Source organism: Balaenoptera physalus (assembly GCF_965194825.1).
Source record: "Balaenoptera physalus genome assembly, chromosome: 2".
Taxonomy (NCBI): Eukaryota; Metazoa; Chordata; class Mammalia; order Artiodactyla; family Balaenopteridae; genus Balaenoptera; species Balaenoptera physalus.
Genome location: NC_138883.1, coordinates 78,730,567 through 78,749,268, shown reverse-complemented (window position 1 = coordinate 78,749,268; position 18,702 = coordinate 78,730,567). Strand labels below are relative to the sequence as shown.

Below are 18,702 nucleotides of genomic sequence, written 5' to 3'. Positions count from 1 at the left end.
CAAGTACCTGTAATAATAATAGTTAACATTTATTGAGGTCTTCAATGCACTGGGCAAAATACCAAGAATTTCATGAGTAATGTAAATGTCTCATAAGAACCCAATGACGTGGATACTCTAATAATTTACATTTTACAGATGAGGAATTTGGAGTTCAGACAAGTTAGGTAACTTTCCCATAATTAAGTGGTAGAGCTGGAATTCAGACTCTGGTCATCTGACTTCACTCTCCCTGGTGGACATAAAAATTCAGCCCTCAGATTTCCTGCTGGGAGGAGGATAGCTGAGGGACAGCCCCTGCCCCCGGCCCTCTGGATCCAACACAGCATTAGCACCACGGGCTGCTCCCAGCCAATGACTGAGGGTTACAAGTGCTGGCCCATTCCTGTGGGACACAGGACTCCTCTAACATGTGACTTTAAGGGAAGAACTCCCCATCAGCCTGGCCAAAATTTCTTAGAACTGTGCTGTGGTTGGAGGTGGTTCTTACCCAATCCTCCTCCTTTCCCCTTCCACATGCATGGGTGTCAGAACTGCCTCAGGATCTAAAGGCTCTCCCTGTCTGCTCCTGCTTCCTCTCCTTTATCCTTCACAAGCACTTCCCCCAATAATTCTCTTGCACATCTAATCATGTCTTGGCATCAGTTTCTTAGAGGACCCAAAGAATACGTTACCCGGGTCTTACTCTGAAGAGTAGCATCAACCTCCCTATCCTTGTCTGCTTACTCCAAGGGTCAAGCAAGAATTGCCAGGGATATTTAGATTGATGGAACGTCTGTCTTTGAAAGGCTTTTGATGATTTCAAACTGTTACTTTCCTCATACCCACTCTATTTTCTCCTTCCTTTAATGGGAAACATATATGATCTACAACTATGTCCAAACTTCTTAGATCTGAGAGACCACATAAACATTTGACTAAAGCTTGCAGACCCAGTGTGGGTATAGAGATAGGAAAGCCCACCAATAATGAGAAGAGCATTGCTGAAGGGTGTCTCAATGGGTTTACATGAACATGGTGCACAGGGCACCAAACCTCACTCCTCAAACACTAACCACCAAGCACTTTGAAATAATGAGTAAAGGAATAATTTAACAGTAAAATACTAGGAAGTGCAGTCCAACTCCCTCCTCTTATTGGAAAGTCCCAATGCACAATGGTGTATTAAAGGCCCCTAGAGACCCTATGGTAAGGAAACTGGTTTAAATCCCCACATTTATTTGACAGGAGATCTTTTTAACATTCCACACAACTAGGAATCTGGAGTCTGTGCCCATAGACATGTTGGTTCCCCTGCCTTCCTCTCTTCCCAAATCTAGAGTCTTTCAATTTTCATCCTTTAGGTGTTTTGTTGCTTTTGTTTGTTTGTTTATCCTACTCTGTAAGAGTGGGAGGGAAAGCTTTTCTTGCTAATAGGAATTCCTCATTCAGTAATTCAAAGAGCATTCATTGAGATCTTTATTCAAAATTCAGGGCTACACTTCATGGGAAGTGAATGTGAACCTGGCCCCTGCCCACCTGTGGGACTTAGACCTGGAGGAGAAAATGTAAGGCGTGCAAATAGCTGCTCCAGACAAGGACTCTGGTGTTGCCCTCTGAACTGTCAGGTAAGGTTCTGTGAGAGAAGTCACCTTTGTGCTGGCTGACAAGTGTCACCTTCCTTCACCTCAATTATAGCTCCATTTAATTCTCAAAATGGCAATGACTTTACTTTTTAATGATTATCAAGTAACATGTGTATTAGTCACTTAGGGCTACCTTAACAAAGTACCACAAGCTGGGTGCCTTCAAACAACAGAAATTTATTTTCTCACAATTCTGGAAACTAGAAGTCAAGGTTGGTAGGGCAGTGCTCCCTCTGAAACTCGTAGGGGAGAACCCTTCTTCGCCTCCTCCTGGCTTCTGGCGGTGGCCACCAATCTTTGGTGTTTCTTGGTGTGCAGATGCAGCACTTCAGTCTGTCTCTTCATCATCAAATGCGTTCTCACCTCACATGGCTGTGTCTCTTCTCTTCTTACAAGGATATTAGTTATATTGGATTAACGGGTCACCCTACTCTGGTATGACCTCATCTTAACTAAGTACATCTGCTAATAAGGTCCCATTTTTAGATACTGGGGGTTAAGAAATCAACACATCTTTTGGGGGGGGACACAATTCAACCCCTAACAATAAACCCATTATGAAATATTCAAATGATAATAGCAGAAAAGCACAAAGAAGAATGCAAAAGTCACTTGCAAAGTTACCACTCAGACATAACTACTGTTAATATCTTTCCATTTTTCTTTGCATATACACATATAAAGCACAACAATCATATTATACACACAACTTTGTGACTTCCTTTTCTCAAATTATATCCTGGACACCCTCCAAATCAATCAATATAAATATATCATCTATGTAATTGGTGCACAATAACTTATCTAATCAAGCCTGTACTGTGGTTGATGGCACTATTAAACTGTCCATTTCGTAGTTTTGTCAAAGACAGGAAAATTCTTAAGCTTTTCTGTACTTACAGTTTTTATTTTATCATTTTGGCTTACCTATCATTATCTTTTTCCATCTCATTTTTCCTACCTTCCCCCACGCTCCCCCTTCCCCCCCAAAAAAGCAGCTTGAATTTCTTGCTCTAGAACAGAACAGAAATTTGTATGTGTCTCTTCCACTCACAAGTCTCAGAAGGCTATTATTCTCTGTTTGACATTTTTTGTTAGTCGTTTCAGGGTTGGCACAAGTCCTGGACTATTCTTTTGGATATCGGAACACCACACAAGGCAACCTTAAAGGCAAGAGAAAACCCTGTGACCTGAGACTAAAAGACCTAAAACTGACTAGTCAGATGATGACATTTACTCTCTGGATGCCCCCCTCTTTTATTTAATTTGTGTAATATAAGATACAACAAAACATTTTGTTTGGTTTTCCCACCTAATAACCCAGAGGAAGAAGCATTTCTGAACTTAGACCATTGTCCTTTGAACCTAGTCCACAGGTTCGTAAACTTTAGTGTACAGACAGATCATCTGGGAAGCTTACAAAAAGGCAGGTTCTGATTCAGTAGGTCTGAGTGAGACCCGAGTTCCTCCTTTTCTAACTTCTCCGTGTTGACAACAGTGCTGCTGGTCCACGGGCCACATTTTGGTAGCAAGACTCTAGTTGAGAGCACTGGTTAGGGAGAACCTTCCACCCTGTATCTTAAGTTGGGCTGCCTGAACAACAGACACTGAGGTGGAGATTTGTGAGCAGGAGTCTTACTGGGTCAAACTCTTGGAATAACAAGAGTAAAGGTGTGAAGAGAGTAGGGCTGGACAGATGGGAAGGCTGAGCTGCGATACGGTTGCCACATAGGCCTCAGCCCGTCCCACAGGAAGCTCCGGAGCTGGGAGGCCCTTCAGTTGTCCTGGATTGAGGCAAGGGGCCAGGCCAACGGACCCCCCACGTAAACCAGACACGTAAACCAGACATCATCTGGGGTGGGGCAGCTCCCTTGTGTGAGAGCAGCTCACTTCTCACAGGGGACTCGGCTGTGAGCCATCTGTAGCCAACATTCCTGCGAGCAGGGAAAGCAAGCACCTCAGCCCTGGAGGGGGATCCAGGTGAAGCATCGCTGTGTCCATTATTCTGGTGAGAGCTCCGGTGACCTGAGAAAATCACTGTATTATTTTCTATTTTAGTCAAGTCTGAACTTTAGACATTTCCCCAAATGTTTTGGTTTTATTCATCAATGAAATTGTGTCTGCGCGATGTGCCAGGCCTTGGAGGCAGTGATTTCAAGGACAATCACTTTAGCTTTACAGAGAAACGCTCTGTATCTGACTTGAAAAGCTACCCGAGTCACCTTTTCCCAAGCAGGGGTGCAAGAAGAAAATTTAGGGAGGCCCCCTGGCAGATACGTGATTGATTTCATGGAAAAGAGAGCTAAGTGAGATATCTAAAGAAAAAGATGTGTGCCATCTAGTGGCACTAACTAAAAGCAAAGTCTAGGTAATTCCCTGGCGGTCCGGTAGTTAGGCCTCCATGCTGCCACTGCTGAGGGCCCAGGTTCGATCCCTGGTAGGGGAACTAAGATCCCGTAAGCCACGCAGCACAGCCAAAAATAAAAATGAAAATAAAATAATAAAAGCATAATCTAATGTTCAAGTAAAAGCGATTTCCCCTTACCCAGTCAAGGTACTCTGTGGGCATTCAGTAGTAGTGTTTTGCTACCTTCAGAGGCAGGTGTGGGGGGTTGCTGAAGTGAGATAAAATTAAAATGTCTAGGACTGGGTAGCCATATGGAAAATGATAAAATTTGACCCATTCTTTATTCTACACTGGATAAATTCCAAATGGATCAGAGATCTAAATATTTTAAAAGAAAAAGAAACAAACAAACCTGGCATTTAAAAACTGGCATTTTTTAAAACAGAATAAATGAATTATTTTGTAACTTGGGAGTGGAGAAAACATTCCTATCATTCAGAGTCTCAGTGAGGGACGAGGTTGATTATTTTAACTATAATTTAAACAAGCAAAGCAAAAAGTCCAATAAAGGTTAGTTTTTAAAAGTGCAAGCCATATCACATAGGGCTAATATATAAAAAGTTTCTAAATTTTTTTAAAAAAAGAAGGCCATCTTGATGGAAAATAGGTAATCGATGGACAAGTCAAATAAAAAGAAATAAAATTCAAATAGAAACAGATGAAAAGGTTGATTCACTTATTTCAGTTTGTTTTCCACTCAGTGGTTGCTTTTAAACTTTATTTTATATTCTAAACATGGTAACCATTTACATGACTCCAAGGTCAAACTATAAGACAAGATATATTCAGAAATCTAGCTTCCATTCCTGCTCTCTCCCTCCCCTTGCTCTTCCCCTATTGGTTCCCATTTTTATTAGATTTTGATTTACGTTTCCATTTTTTTAATCTTTTTTTTTTTTTTTTTTTTTTTTGGCTGCACCATGCAGCATGTGGGATCACGCGGGACCTTAGTTCCCTGACCAGGGATCGAACCTGTGGCCCCTGCAGTGGAAGTGTGGAATCTTAATCACTGGACTGCCAGGGAAGTCCCCTCCATTGTTTATTTTTAAAAATATAATCAAGTTTACATTTGTGTATGTATTTCTACCCCTTCTTACGTACATACTGCACATGGTCTTCTGTGCCTTGCTTTTTCCACTTCATAGCTGTGTATCTTCCATATTCCTTAACAGATTCATCCTCACATTTCATTATATGCATTCATTTTATTCATTCAAAAAGATGCTCCATCTCATTCATAAAAAGATAAATGCAAAACTATACTGAGATACCATTTCTCACCTGTCATATTAGCAAAAATCTAGGAGTTTGACAATCCATTCTATGGGGGAGGATGTGGGAGAATAGGAACTCATGTATTATTAGTATGAATACAAAATCACACCACTTCTATGAAGGTGAATTTGGGAATAATAAAGAAAATAACATTCTTTTACTTTCTAACCTAGTAATCCCATTTGTCCCAATCTATGCTAAAGATCCATTAGCAAGTAACTTTTTGTGATAGCAAAGACTGGCAATAGCCCATGTATCCATCAGTATAGGTCTGGTTGATTAAACTACGGTACATTCATAATAACCAAAGAGAAGATGTATGTCCAGTTCATTTAAAACACAATATTTTGTCTGTACATTTCCAATGGGATATAATGTGAAGAAAAAAAAAATACAAATTTAAACTTCTTTCAGCAGTCTTATGTTAGCAATATTACTATTCCTATTCTGTTTTATATATATATATGTATATGTGTGTATATATTTATATACATGGATAAAGCAAATAAGTAATTATGTTAATATCATTAAGAACTAATATTTTCATCTTAAGAGAAAGGACAAAACACAAAATCAAAGAGCTCAGCTTTAAAAAAGCATTAAGACATAGTTAGAAAAATTAATATTAAGAGACATAGGGGGTCCTAAAGCCCAAAACAATGTGAAGTTTGGGGACGGGAGGAGGCTAAAGATAACATAAGTAATTTTTTATAGTTATGTCTGAAGCAAGAAGAGGAGAAATGGGTTCAGCATAGCCTCTGATGCACTGGTTCCTGTTAAAACTGATGGCTTTTTCTGCAGTGCCTTTGTCTCCTAAATGCTGGTCCCATTCCACCATCCCACCTTCACTTTTTACTAAGTTAATTTCTGCTGATTCTTCAGATCAGTCAATTGGAACACTGCCCCTACCCCATCAAGGATCTTTCATTGTACCCTGTCATGGAATAATATTCCTTTCCTAGTGCACGCCTCTCAGTTAATAATTATGCCCCCATTCATATAGTTACTTGGTTGATATTCTTCCCCGCTCCCTTCGAGGGCCAAAATTGTGTCTGGTTTTGCTCATCATCCTATACCAAACTGCATAATAGGGGCTCAATAAACAACTGTTAAAATAAAGCAAAATGTTTAACTTCCATTTTGTTCCCACTTCTTCAGAGAATCCTCTTTAGATTGAGAAGGGTAGCACACCTAAGGACCTGAACTCCAAAAGGAGCAAAATGGTTCTAAGAAAACTGTTTCCCACTTAAATCCGTTCATGTCCTTAAATAGGCATTTGGCCCCTGGCACAGTTAGGTAATAGGCACACAAGTGGATAATGCAGATAAAGTTCTGTTGCTACTCTTACCAAGTTTACATGGGCGTGAGGCAAGGGTGGTAGTAAATGTATGCTGTATTGTCTGTAGTATTTGAGTCCAAGTCTCCAGCCCTAAACAAATTACAACCCCAAAAAACAGAAAACACCCTGATGGGATTGCTGATGTTTGAGAATGGAAAAGCAGCCCGGGAACTAGGGCCGAGTATGTGCAATCTTGTCTGTCAACAAGACAAGCAAGGTTTCTGCACTGTGTGGGCCTGGAGCCAGGCTCCTCCCTGGTGTCCTAAATCCATATCCCACCAAATGAAGCTTCTGCAGCTGCCGCCCTCCGCGGACTTCGCATTCCTCCCGCACTCTATACTCTCTCATGACAGGTTTTCTTTGTTGTATTTAACTACCTAAGAGCTAAGATTTGGGCGTCACATCAGCCCCCCGCCAAGTATGGACCAGTTGCCATAGCAGAAGTTCCCACCAAACGCCCCGACTGAGGGTTACTAAAATCAGCGTTTGTGAATTCTGACCCAAATTGTCTCCCCTCCGGTTCCGTAGAACAGGTTTCCCCGTAAAAGGGCCTTCAGCCTCAGCCAAGTTCTGAAAAAAATGAGAATGAGGTGTCTATTACATATCCCCGAATATATTGTCTCAGACGCAGGCCGGGTGTTTTAAAATACACGATAAACAGTATTTTCCTCCAACATATGGCTAAGAAGGAGCAAGTGTAACTCGTCTTTTCGTGTTTCTTAGTTTTGCCCGCCACACCCTTCGTGGTCCCGCCCCTTTGCCCGTAACTCACTAGACAGGCAGTTCCTGGCCACCTTCCGGGGGTCCTGATTTTGAAAAGAGGAGCGGGCCAATCAGAGTGTGGAACGTTTTTTGGCGCTGCCGTTTGAGGCTGGACTGGAACTGAAGGTGGGCCGGCCGCGGTGGCTCCGGTTGTCTGTCGAGGCGGTGGGGCGGAGGCATGAGGAGGGACACTTGACTTCAGTGAGCGCACCCGGATGTGCTGGCCGGGGGCGGCAGTCAGGTTGATGGAGGAGGGAAGGAGCAGCCTGTGAAACGGGGTGACGGCGGCCACCAGCCCGGGCGGGGACCGGGACTGGAAGAGGCCCCTGAACAGCCGGCTGGTCCGGCGACTGGGCTAGGGTGGGGGACTCGGGGCCGCAGGGACTAACGCCCAGCTGAGTCTGCGGGGGGGGGGGGGCTGGAGGGGCGAGGAGAAGGGTTGTCTTTACAGTTCGGAGAGAGACGAGGGCGAAGGGAGGTTTGGAGGAAGGTGGCCTGAAATAGTGAGAAGCTGGTAACGGGCGTGGTACAAGGAACCGAAAGGATCTGGAAGAAAGGGAGGTCTGTGTAAGTAGCTGAAAGGATTAAGTGATAAGAAAGAATGCCGGTGTAAGTGAAGGAAACGTGAGGTGTGGCTAGGTCAAAGGGCTAAGAGAAGACGGTTTGGTGGAGCAAGGAAAAAGCCGTGGAGGTGGCTGGGGTCCGGGGCCGGAAGAGTGCCAGACGTGGCCAGAAGGCAGCGGAGCTGAGCGCAAAACTGAGAGTGTTCGGAAATTGGAAGACTTGGTGGCGAAAGAGGGTCAGGACTCAGATCCCACCTCGGAGAGTGGGCGACGTGTCCGGGATGTGGGATCAGAGGCTGGTGCGGTTGGCCGTTGTACAGCAGCTTCGGGCTGTTTATGGCATTAAGGTCAAGGGTGGCCGTGGGCAGTGCGATCGCAGGAGACAGGAGACAGCAGCCACGGAACTCGTGGTAAGTTCTGGGGAAAGAGGTTTAGGTTAAAAAAGGGGGGAGGCGGGCGTATTCCCTACCATCACTTATTACCAGGTCATGCTAAAATGTTCATTCTGTATGGATCCAAAAGAGAATATGTTTAAGTGTGTCAACTTCAGCAACACTGACATTTTGAACTAGATAATTCTTTGGGGGACACTGGGGTTAGCTGTTCTGTGCATTATAGGATGTTTAGCAGCATCTCTGGCTTCTAGGCACTAGATGCCCGTAGCGTGTTCCAATTGTGACGATTAAAAATGTCTCCAGATACTGCTAAGTTATTGTAAATATTTTGAACAAGTTGCACGTGGGAAGGGAGACAAACACTACCCCACCACCACTGTTTGAGTAACATTTGGAGAGGGACAAAGGGTACCAGTACATTTTCTAAACGAATCAGTAGATGAGGTGTGACAGTATTAGAAATAGGCTTTAGATAATAACTTTATATTCACCGATTTGAAAAGAACATGCTTGCTGCTTGGCTGTATCATATTTTTGAGACATAAAGGTTTTTTTTTAAACGAGTAAATTGAGAAACCACAGTGGAATGATTCAGAAGCTGTTGATTTTTGGGTGGTTGAGATTAGGGGATTTCGAATGAGATTTTAATATCTCTACAGAATCATCAAGAATTTCATTGTGAAAAATAAGTTGAATATAAAGCATTTTGTTTTAGATTTACTTGCCTAATTATATGGTGCTTTCTAAATACTTACAGATGAAAACTAAAAATTAATTTTCATAACTCTTATAGTTTATAGTGTCTGAAAGAAAATAAGTACTTGGAGAAGAAAACTGACAAATAATTTATATTCCTCTTAACAGCTTATAAATTCTGGAGAAATTATTTTTGTTGTTTGCAACTTATTGGCAACACACTTGTTTATATTTAAAAACTAAGTGGTTTCTTCTGATTGTAAAACTGGCTTTCCAAGATCTCAAATATAGTAGGTTTTGTAAGTATATGAAAGAATTTGTATGCAGATTTTTTTCTTACCCCTCAAGAAAAACTGACACTTGGCCTTTAGAGTCAGATAGACCTGAGTTTGATTCCTGCTCTACCCCTACTTGGGTTGTGATCTTGGGCTGCTTGTCCTAAACTTTAGTTTCCTACTCTATAAAATGGGAATGGTATCTCTCGTTGAGTTGTTTAGGGGATTTAAAAAAATTATAAGATCTGTAGATGAGACTAGCACACAATGCCTGTCACATGCCACTTATTCAGCGAGTTGTTATGATAATCAGAGGTCCTCATCCTAATTGGTAGTCATGCTAGAAACCCTAATAAAAATATTCTAATAGAGAAATACAGAAGATCACTGTGTTAACACGAACGAGATCTAACATGTTAGGTAATTATTTGAATAGTAGATTTCTTTGCCTCTTTGGTGTTTGTTATCTAATGATAATTTTGAGCTCTTTAAGAAACGTGCTAGACAGACATCTTTTTAAAGATGATATTGTAAGTGATGTTCTAATACATAAAATTTTAAAAGCATGTTATTAGTTTTATTTTATGAGATTAAATTATAGCACTAACTTGTGAAGCCAGTTATTGAGCGTAATGAGACTTGAAAAAAAAAAAAACCAACCCTGAATTCTGGTTATGTAAGACATTTGTAAACTTACAGTCAGCTTCAGCATCTGATTTATTTTTGCATTTTGTTTGGTTGCACAGTATCAAGAAAATTCTGATTTACCCAAATAAGGGGTTGCCCATACTAACTTTTTTTTTTCAATTTAATTTTTTTTTTGGCTGCACCATGCGGCATGCGGGATCTTAGTTCCCCAACCTGGGATCGAACCCGTGCCCCCCTGCAGTGAAAGCACGGAGTCTTAACTACTGGACCACCAGGGAAGTCCCCCTAACTTTTTTTTTTTTTAATAGCTCACCTTGAAATGATAATTGTAACAACAACAAACATTCTTTGAATGTTTGCTTTGTCAGACACTGATGTTTTACATCTTTTAATTCATTTAATTCTCTCTGCAACTCTATGACTTAGGACCTATATAAGGATACTGAGGCACAGAGAATGATCATTTAATCCAGGTCACTCAGCTAATAAGTGGAAGAGCCAGGATTTAAAACTTGGCAGTCCTGCCTCTAGGAGCCTGCTCACTTAAGCACTGTGCTACACAGTCTTTTCTATATTCGTCAATTAAATTGAGCCAGCTACTTGAAAAAGGACTAGTAAGATTTTGTCAAATCATTAAGAATGCTGAATGATTTTGGCTGCACCGTGGTTTGCGGGATCTTAGTTCCCCGACCAGGGATGGAACCCAGGCTCACAGCAGTGAAAGCGTGGAGTCCTAACCACTGGACCGCCAGGGAATTCCCTGAATGATTTCTTATTATAAATAACAGGTTAAATAAGGTGCTCTTACAACACAAGTGCTTCAAGAGCATTCATGGAGAGCAGATGTATCTAAACGAAATTAACATATGAGTGATTAGGTATGCCCACTTAATCTAATTTCATATAAGCAGACATATACAGGCTTGAATTTTATTTATTTATTTATTTATTTATTTATTTATTTATTTTTGGCTGCGTTGGGTCTTTGTTGCTGGGTGCGGGCTTTCTCTAGTTGCGGCAAGAAGGGGCTACTCTTCGCTGTGGTGCGCGGACTTCTCATTTGGGGTGGCTTCTCTTGTTGCAGAGCACGGGCTCTAGGCACTCGGGCTTCAGTAGTTGTGGCACACGGGCTCAGTAGTTTTGGCTCACGGGCTCTAGAGCACAGGCTCAGTAGCTGTGGCGCACAGGCTTAGTTGCTCCACTCGCGGGCATGTGGGATCTTCCCGGACCAGGGCTCGAACCCGTGTCCCCTGCATTGGCAGGCGGATTCTTAACCACTGAGCCACCAAGGAAATCCCTTGAATTTACTTTTAAGTCCAAGGCAAAGCTACAACCTTCTTAATCAGTGACTCGTTTTTTAAGAATGAATATATGCCCAAAGATAGTGGCAGATTCTTTATTCAGAGGTGTACACAAACACTCAAGTTAACCAACATACACTTGTACTCTTGGGATCTTCAAATGTATTAAAATTTGAATGCGAGTAATACATTCGACTCTGACTTTTTAAAATTGGTTTTGAAAGTACGACATGAAATTTAAATTGTTTGCAGAATCCCTTCCTTGGATACCTCAGAACAGTTTGATTAGTACTCTCCCATAGAGTGTGGAAAAGATAATCAGGTCTAAAAGTAACCACCCTGATATAATTTTAGGAAGTACTCACTGAGTGACAGGAATTACTGTTATCGGCCAATTTGGCCTTTTGTTCAAGTTAGTATTTATAAGGTGACCAACAGAAAGTTTAAGGTCGGTATTTATATAGTTACTAAAGGAGCTTGTAGTATTTTCCAGAAATGTTAGCATATTGGGCCAAATTCTGTTTAAGAATTTCCTTACTGAACACTAAATGGATTGATTTTCTGTTGTGGGATTGGAAACTGAGGGAATTTGCTGCGTTGCTTAAGGGCAGTGACTCTATCTTGACCATTTTTGTGCTCCCAGCACCTAGCATAATATCTAGTATAAAGTAGTTACTTTTTAACAAATATACTTGATGTAATTGTTTTTTGTCTTGACCAGTAGTTTATTTCTGCTATCTTGTTTTATTTTGTGAGGTTTTTAATTTGCCTAATGTTTAAGAAAACTTATATTGAGCCTAATATTTGTGTTAGAGTAACTGACCTTGTCATTTTAGGGTAAAATATTTGGAGTACCTTTTAATGCATTGCCCCAGTCTGTTGTTCCAGAATATGGACATATTCCAAGGTGAGCAAACTTTGAAATGAAGAGTAAATATTTCAAACTGGTATTGGAATGTTTAAAAATAAATAGTTGAATGACACACACAATTAGTTGGAACTAGCAAATGATTTTATTTCTCAACATTAACTAATGTTAAAAGTTGTTTTTTAAACTTTTGCATATTTTAACTTTTTAATTTGTACTCATTTTCAGGATTGAATTTTAAGGTTTAGTGATGAATAAATGTTAGAAAGCAAATTATTTTTGTTCTATTAAGGCAGAGTTTTCCATTCTGTACCAATTTTTTCATTGCTGTTTTGATGATACTCAGTAATATACTAAACTACCAATTCATTTATAATTTTAATATTTTTTGTCTTAGAAATGTTGGACAAAAGAATATTTAACTATTGGAGTATTTGTGAATATAAATTATTTAACACTTGAGCTTTTCTGTGTCACTATTTGTAAATAACCTTTTGGACTAACTGCATCAGAAGTTGCTAGGGAAGTTTACGGCTTAAGAAAATAGTTTAAAAATGCGTAGTAGAAAGATACTACCTTAGCTCTTACTAATTCATTTCCCCTCTATCCAAAGTAAGGTTCATTCTGGCTACTCTAGTCTAATAACTTAGGTGTTTTTTTTTTGTTTTTTTTTTTTTTCAAAGTTTAGGGCTGCTCTGTTTATTTATTTATGGCTGTGTTGGGTCTTCGTTTCTGTGCGAGGGCTTTCTCTAGTTGTGGCAAGCGAGGGCCACTCTTCATCGCCGTGCGCGGGCCTCTCACTATCGCAGCCTCTCTTGTTGCGGAGCACAGGCTCCAGACGCGTAGGCTCAGTAATTGTGGCTCACGGGCCTAGCTGCTCTGCGGCATGTGGGATCTTCCCAGACCAGGGCTCGAACCCGTGTCCCCTGCATTAGCAGGCAGATTCACAACCGCTGCACCACCAGGGAAGGCCCTAACTTAGGTTTTTAATTGGTGCATTGTCCAAAAGTATTTGTTGAACACCTTGCTGCCTTAGAACAGTTTTCCCTCACTCACCCTATAGATACAGATTCACAATCTTCATGAGGTAACCACTTACTATTTTGCTTTTTAAATGGCCTATGAAAGGTTTTTTTTTAATGATGATTTTCAACGTTTGGAATTGCAGTCATATCTCTAGTAATAATGACTAAATTTTTGTTGTCGTTTCTTTGTCTGCTTTTTTAAAAAGAAAATTTTTCTGTCAGTTACTCTGCAACATTCAGCCACTATGCACCAGTACAATGCTTTCATTTGCTTGCAGCTGACATCCATTCAAATTTTTTGTTACCAGCTGTTACCTAAGCATCTAAAGCCAGTATTGATTGTTAAAAATTATTCAGTATAAAGAAATTGAGCACACACCTCTAGATGTGAGAAGGATTGTAAGGAATGGGATGGATGTATCTGACTTTCTGACCGGTAATGTTGGTGAGAAAAAAAATAAGCCTTGCCTTATTTTTGGGCAGATGTAGTTGATGGTAGGTTTTTTAAGCTATGTGTGCTGTGCAAGATCACCTGTGGAGAGAGAATAGGTAAAGAAATGGAGAAGGCCTTAGAGCCCTGGGTGATCCTAGGATGGAGAAGTCTGGCAGAAAAAGAGGAGCCAGAAAAGAAGTTTGAGAAAGAGCAGTCAGGGAGACAGCAGAAATTCCAGAAGTGTAGTGAAGAAGAGTATTTTCAAGATCATCACGGAGTGGTCGAGTGTATCAACTGCTGGTAGGACAAGCAAGATAAAGACAGTGAATTGACAGTGGATTTGGCAAGGCAGAGGCCATTAGTGATCTTGATGGAGTAATGGGGAAGAGTCTGATTGCAGAGGGTTGAGCAAAGACTGGGATATGAAGAAGTGAAGGCAGTAAAAAAAAAAGACAAATCTTGTGCTCTGAGCAGAAGCAGAGAAATGGATTAAGATTGGCAAGTATCAAGGATTGAGCGGGCTCACTGAAGTTGTTATGGGTAAAAAGATGGGCTTTAGAGAAGAATTTAGGAAGCAAGAAGGAAAACTAAAAGTAACCTTCTATCACAGAGATTAAAGGGATTTGTAGCATCAGAGCTGAAAGGGGTGTAGTCTCGGGCAGGAGAATAGGATTTAGTGAGATGTGTGTCTTACCACCTGAAAAGAGTTCTCTCTTTCAGTTTTCTTGTTGATGCTTGCACATCTTTAGAAGAACATATTCATACAGAAGGGCTTTTTAGGAAATCAGGATCTGTTATTCGTCTAAAAGCACTAAAGGTAAGCATATTCTTGAACTATAATTTTTCATTTGTACCACTTTTTAATTTGGTTTTTAGGATTGAAATATTTAGAACTATTACATGAATTATGGACAGAAATTGAGTTTGCAGATAGCTTTTTTTCATGGCAGAAGAACCCTTTTTCTTTTTTCCAAAATGTATATCATTTATATAATGCTTTTTTAAAAAAATTGAGGTATAATTGACAAATATATTTAAGGTGTACAACCTGATGTTTTGATATATGTATATGTTGTGAAATGATTGTCACAATCAAGCTATTTATATAATGCTTTAAAAGTTTACAGAGTACTTCCAAATTCATGTTCCTTGTTCCTGTAATGTACTATATGAAATGAAATTTTTTTAATTTTGTTTTTAGCCTTCTAAAGAGAAGTGATAAATACTAAAACAAGAGTTAAGAGAAATTTATTAAAGAAAGCTCTTTAGAGTATAAGAAAGGATAGATACTTTATTTGCATTCAACCCTTAAACCCCCGAACGCTCAAGATTGTTGTATTTATTTCAGAATAAACTGGATCATGGTGAAAGATGCCTGTCTTCTGCACCTCCTTGTGATATTGCAGGGCTTCTTAAGCAGTTTTTTAGGGAATTGCCAGAGCCCATTCTCCCAGCTGATTTGCATGAAGCACTTTTCAAAGCTCAACAATTAAGAACGGAGGAGAAGAATAAAGCTACATTGTTGCTTTCCTGTCTTATGGCTGACCACACAATTGATATATTAAGATACTTCTTTAATTTTCTCAGGAAAGTTTCTCTTAGGTGAGTAGTAAGTAAAAGTTTTGGGAGATGGTAGTTTAATTTCTCAACTAGCTAGATTTACCCTTATGATAAGAAATTAAATTTCATTTGGCATGGAAATTTTTCTTAAAAATATTATATTTTTCCTTACTATAAGAGGTGTACCCTGTATAATTTTAAAAAACGATATACCAAATATAATATTTCCTTGCTGTCTTAGGGTTGTCCTGCTGAATGCCTTAATGGCTTAATGGTGTTTATAGGCTTCTTAGTCCATTGAATGGCTTCAGATTATTGTGTTTCTAAAATATTTGCGATTTGCTTTTCAAATTTGTCCCTTCTCCCTGCTGTCATTGAGCCTGCTTGTTTTAGACATACTTGCTGCCTTCAGTACTTTGAATTTTCTGTGTGTGGGTTTGAAAAATCAAAGAAATGTGTTCAATTTGTGTGGAAAAACAAAGCGTGAACTCTATGGGTAGCAATGTTTTTTTTTTTTTTTTTTTTTAGAAATTCACGTTCTTTTATTTATTTATTTATGACTGTGTTGAGTCTTCGTTTCTGTGCGAGGGCCTTCCCCAGTTGTGGCAAGCGGGGACCACTCTTCATCGCGGTGCGCGGGCCTCTCACCACCGCGGCCTCTCTTGCTGCGGAGCACAGGCTCCAGACGCGCAGGCTCAGCAACTGTGGCTCACGGGCCCAGTTGCTCCGCGGCATGTGGGATCCTCCCAGACCAGGGCCCAAACCCGCGTCCCCTGCATCGGCAGGCAGACTCTCAACCACTGCGCCACCAGGGAAGCCCGGTAGCAATGTTTTTATGACATATATTTAAGCATAGAGAGGCTGTGTATTTCTGGTTCTGTCTTATTTCAAGCCAGTCATGTACATGGGTAGATGAAGGGTAACTGTATCTTGATTTGTGTTTAATTGATAAAATAAGAGGTCTTCAAAATGTGCCCAATAAGTTATTTTAACTCTGTATTTTTATCTTTAGCTCCATCTCATAAAACCTTTTTTCCTTTAAGGTGCAGTGAGAATAAGATGGATAGCAGCAATCTAGCTGTGATATTTGCACCAAATCTTCTTCAGACAAGTGAAGGGCATGAGAAAATGTCTGCTAACACAGAAAAGAAGCTACGATTACAGGCTGCAGTAGTACAAACTCTTATTGATTATGCATCAGATATTGGTAAGATGTAGTTGCATTATTAAATAATGGGATTTGTTTAAATGAGGGAGATCCCAGCTTTTTCTAAGTGAACTATGAAGACAACTGTTAGAAAGTGGCTATATACTATTGAAATGTTCTGAGGGGGAGTAGAGGAAAAATCTTAATTGTGAACATTTTCGTTTAGGGCATGTTCCAGATTTTATCCTAGGAAAGATACCAGCTATGTTGGGTATTGATGATCTCTGTGCTACTCCATCACTAGAAGGCTTTGAAGAAGGTGATTATGAAACTCCTGGTGACTATAAGAGAAAGCGAAGACAAAGTGTAGGAGGTAAGTGGTCGTGGCAGTCCTGTTTGTGGACGTACAGCAATTTGCTTTTGCCTGAAATGTGTTTGAACATAAAAAAGCATAAGCTATGGTGTATGCCTTTTTGGTGCTTACAGCATAGTTGGAGAAGCATGACATAATGCATATGAAAAATAAAAATGACAATATAATCTAATATTATGTGCTAGATGTTTAGCACAAACATAAACTGCATTCCAGGGAGAAAAGTTCCCTGGTTGTAATGACCAGGGACACTATAAAAAGAAAGTTAAACTGAACCTTTTTGAAGAATGGGTAGAATCTAGGAGAACTGGGTGGAGGGTCAGAATATTTGTATCCTATTCGAGGATGCTATGAAGAAAGATTTTTGTAAGCTAGAAGTAATCTATGTCTGTGTCTGTAAGCTAGAAGTAATCTATGTCTGCATGACTTGAGTGGCTCATCCTAGGGATTAGGATGGTATTATGATAAGCTTGAACTCACACTAAAGAATTAGAACATTAAACTGGGTATTGGAGAACCATTGAAGGTTTGGAGAGAGGCATAACATGATTACACTATTTTAGAAAATCATCTGGTTTGGAGAATTGAGACTTGGAGGTACGGAGAATAGTCAGAAATGTGTGGCAATAGTCCATGTGTGAGATCATGATTTGAAACAATAATATGAATTAGCAGTATGAACTAAATAATGAAGGAAATGTTACCAAGGAAGAATCAGAAAGAACCAAAGTTTCCTCATGGTGGAATTAATCATGAGACTTCTTAATCTTCTTGATCCGGAAGACAGGCTATTCCTCCAGTTGCCTTAGGAAATTTCTTATCTTTTGAGTATCAGAACCAATTGCTATTAACTGTCCGATGCCTTTTTGAATCTTTTGGCTTGTATGGATTTGCCTCCTTCTGGTTTTTTTTGCCTCCTTTGTAGATTTCCCTTATACCTTCTTTGTTCTGTAACAAAGTACTGTACAGTACAGTACGGTACTGTAACAAAGTACCACAAAGTGCCACAAACTGGGTGGCTTAAAACAATCAAAATTTATTGTCTCACAGTTCTGGAAGCTAGAAGTCTGAAATCAAGGTGTTGCCTGGGCCATGCTCCCTCTGAAACCTTTAAGGCAGAATCTTTTCATGCCTCTTCGGGCTTCTGGTGGTGGCTATCGGTTCTTGCCATTCTTTGATTTGCAGCTGCATCACTCCAGTCTCTGCCTGTGTTGTCATATGGCGAACTCCCTAGGTGTCTCTCTGTCCAACTTTTCCTGTAGTGACACCAATCACATTGAATTAGGGCCTACCCTAATGACCTCATCTTTTTTTTTTTTTTTTTTTTTAAGTGAAAGCAGGTTTATTTTAGAGATACACACTCCACAGACAGAGTGTGGGCCATCTCAGAAGGCAATAGGTAGACTGTCTCCAAGGGCGAGCGCGGCAGCCCTGAGGTGTGAGGGTCGTTAGTTTTTATGGGCTGGGTAATTTCATAGGCTAACAAGTGAGAGGAATATTCTGTCTTGGAGGAGGGGTGGGGATTTCCAGGAGTTGGAGTACCACCCACTTTTTGGCCTCTTATGATCGGCCTCTGAACTGTCATGGCACCAGTGGGTGTACTAATGACCTCATCTTAACTTGAGTTCATCTGCATAGACCCTAATTCTAAATGAAGTCACATTCACAAGTACTGGGAGTTAGGACTTAAACATATCTTTTTGGAGCATACAATTCAACCCATAAAACTACCTACCCCAAATTCAGATATTCTTGGATACAGATCATCTTTATTACCCTTTTCCCTTTGTGATTTCATTCACTCCTGTAAGTTTCACTTATTGCATCTAAATAGATGAACACTTAAATCTCTACCACTGTTATCTCACAAATGTCAAACCACTTTAGTAAAAGTCTGTACTAGGCAGACATCACACTTCTGCTTTTCCTTGGTGCTTGAGCTCAGCATTTTGAAATGATCATCTTCACCTTCTTTTTTTTAAACAGCTAAGGGTCTGGCTTTTTTTTTTT

At 40.1% G+C, this 18,702-nt stretch overlaps 1 protein-coding gene across 3 annotated transcripts in view; it reads left to right on the top strand.

Moving 5' to 3' along the window:
- The first annotated feature begins 7,512 nt into the window (after positions 1–7,512).
- Positions 7,513–18,702, top strand: part of LOC309656191 (rho GTPase-activating protein 11A-like) — a 28,006-nt gene continuing 16,816 nt past the window's right edge. The window contains exons 1-6 of one of the 3 annotated variants that reach the window (XM_082452371.1): positions 7,513–8,381; positions 12,123–12,193; positions 14,333–14,429; positions 14,961–15,214; positions 16,222–16,379; positions 16,546–16,692. In XM_082452371.1, coding sequence (XP_082308497.1) covers positions 8,253–8,381; positions 12,123–12,193; positions 14,333–14,429; positions 14,961–15,214; positions 16,222–16,379; positions 16,546–16,692 — 856 coding nt within the window. In that variant the 5' untranslated portion in view covers positions 7,513–8,252. Of the gene's footprint in view, positions 8,382–12,122; positions 12,194–14,332; positions 14,430–14,960; positions 15,215–16,215; positions 16,380–16,545; positions 16,693–18,702 lie in introns of all 3 variants that reach the window. The other 2 variants (XM_082452372.1, XM_082452370.1) reach the window with 2 other exon arrangements.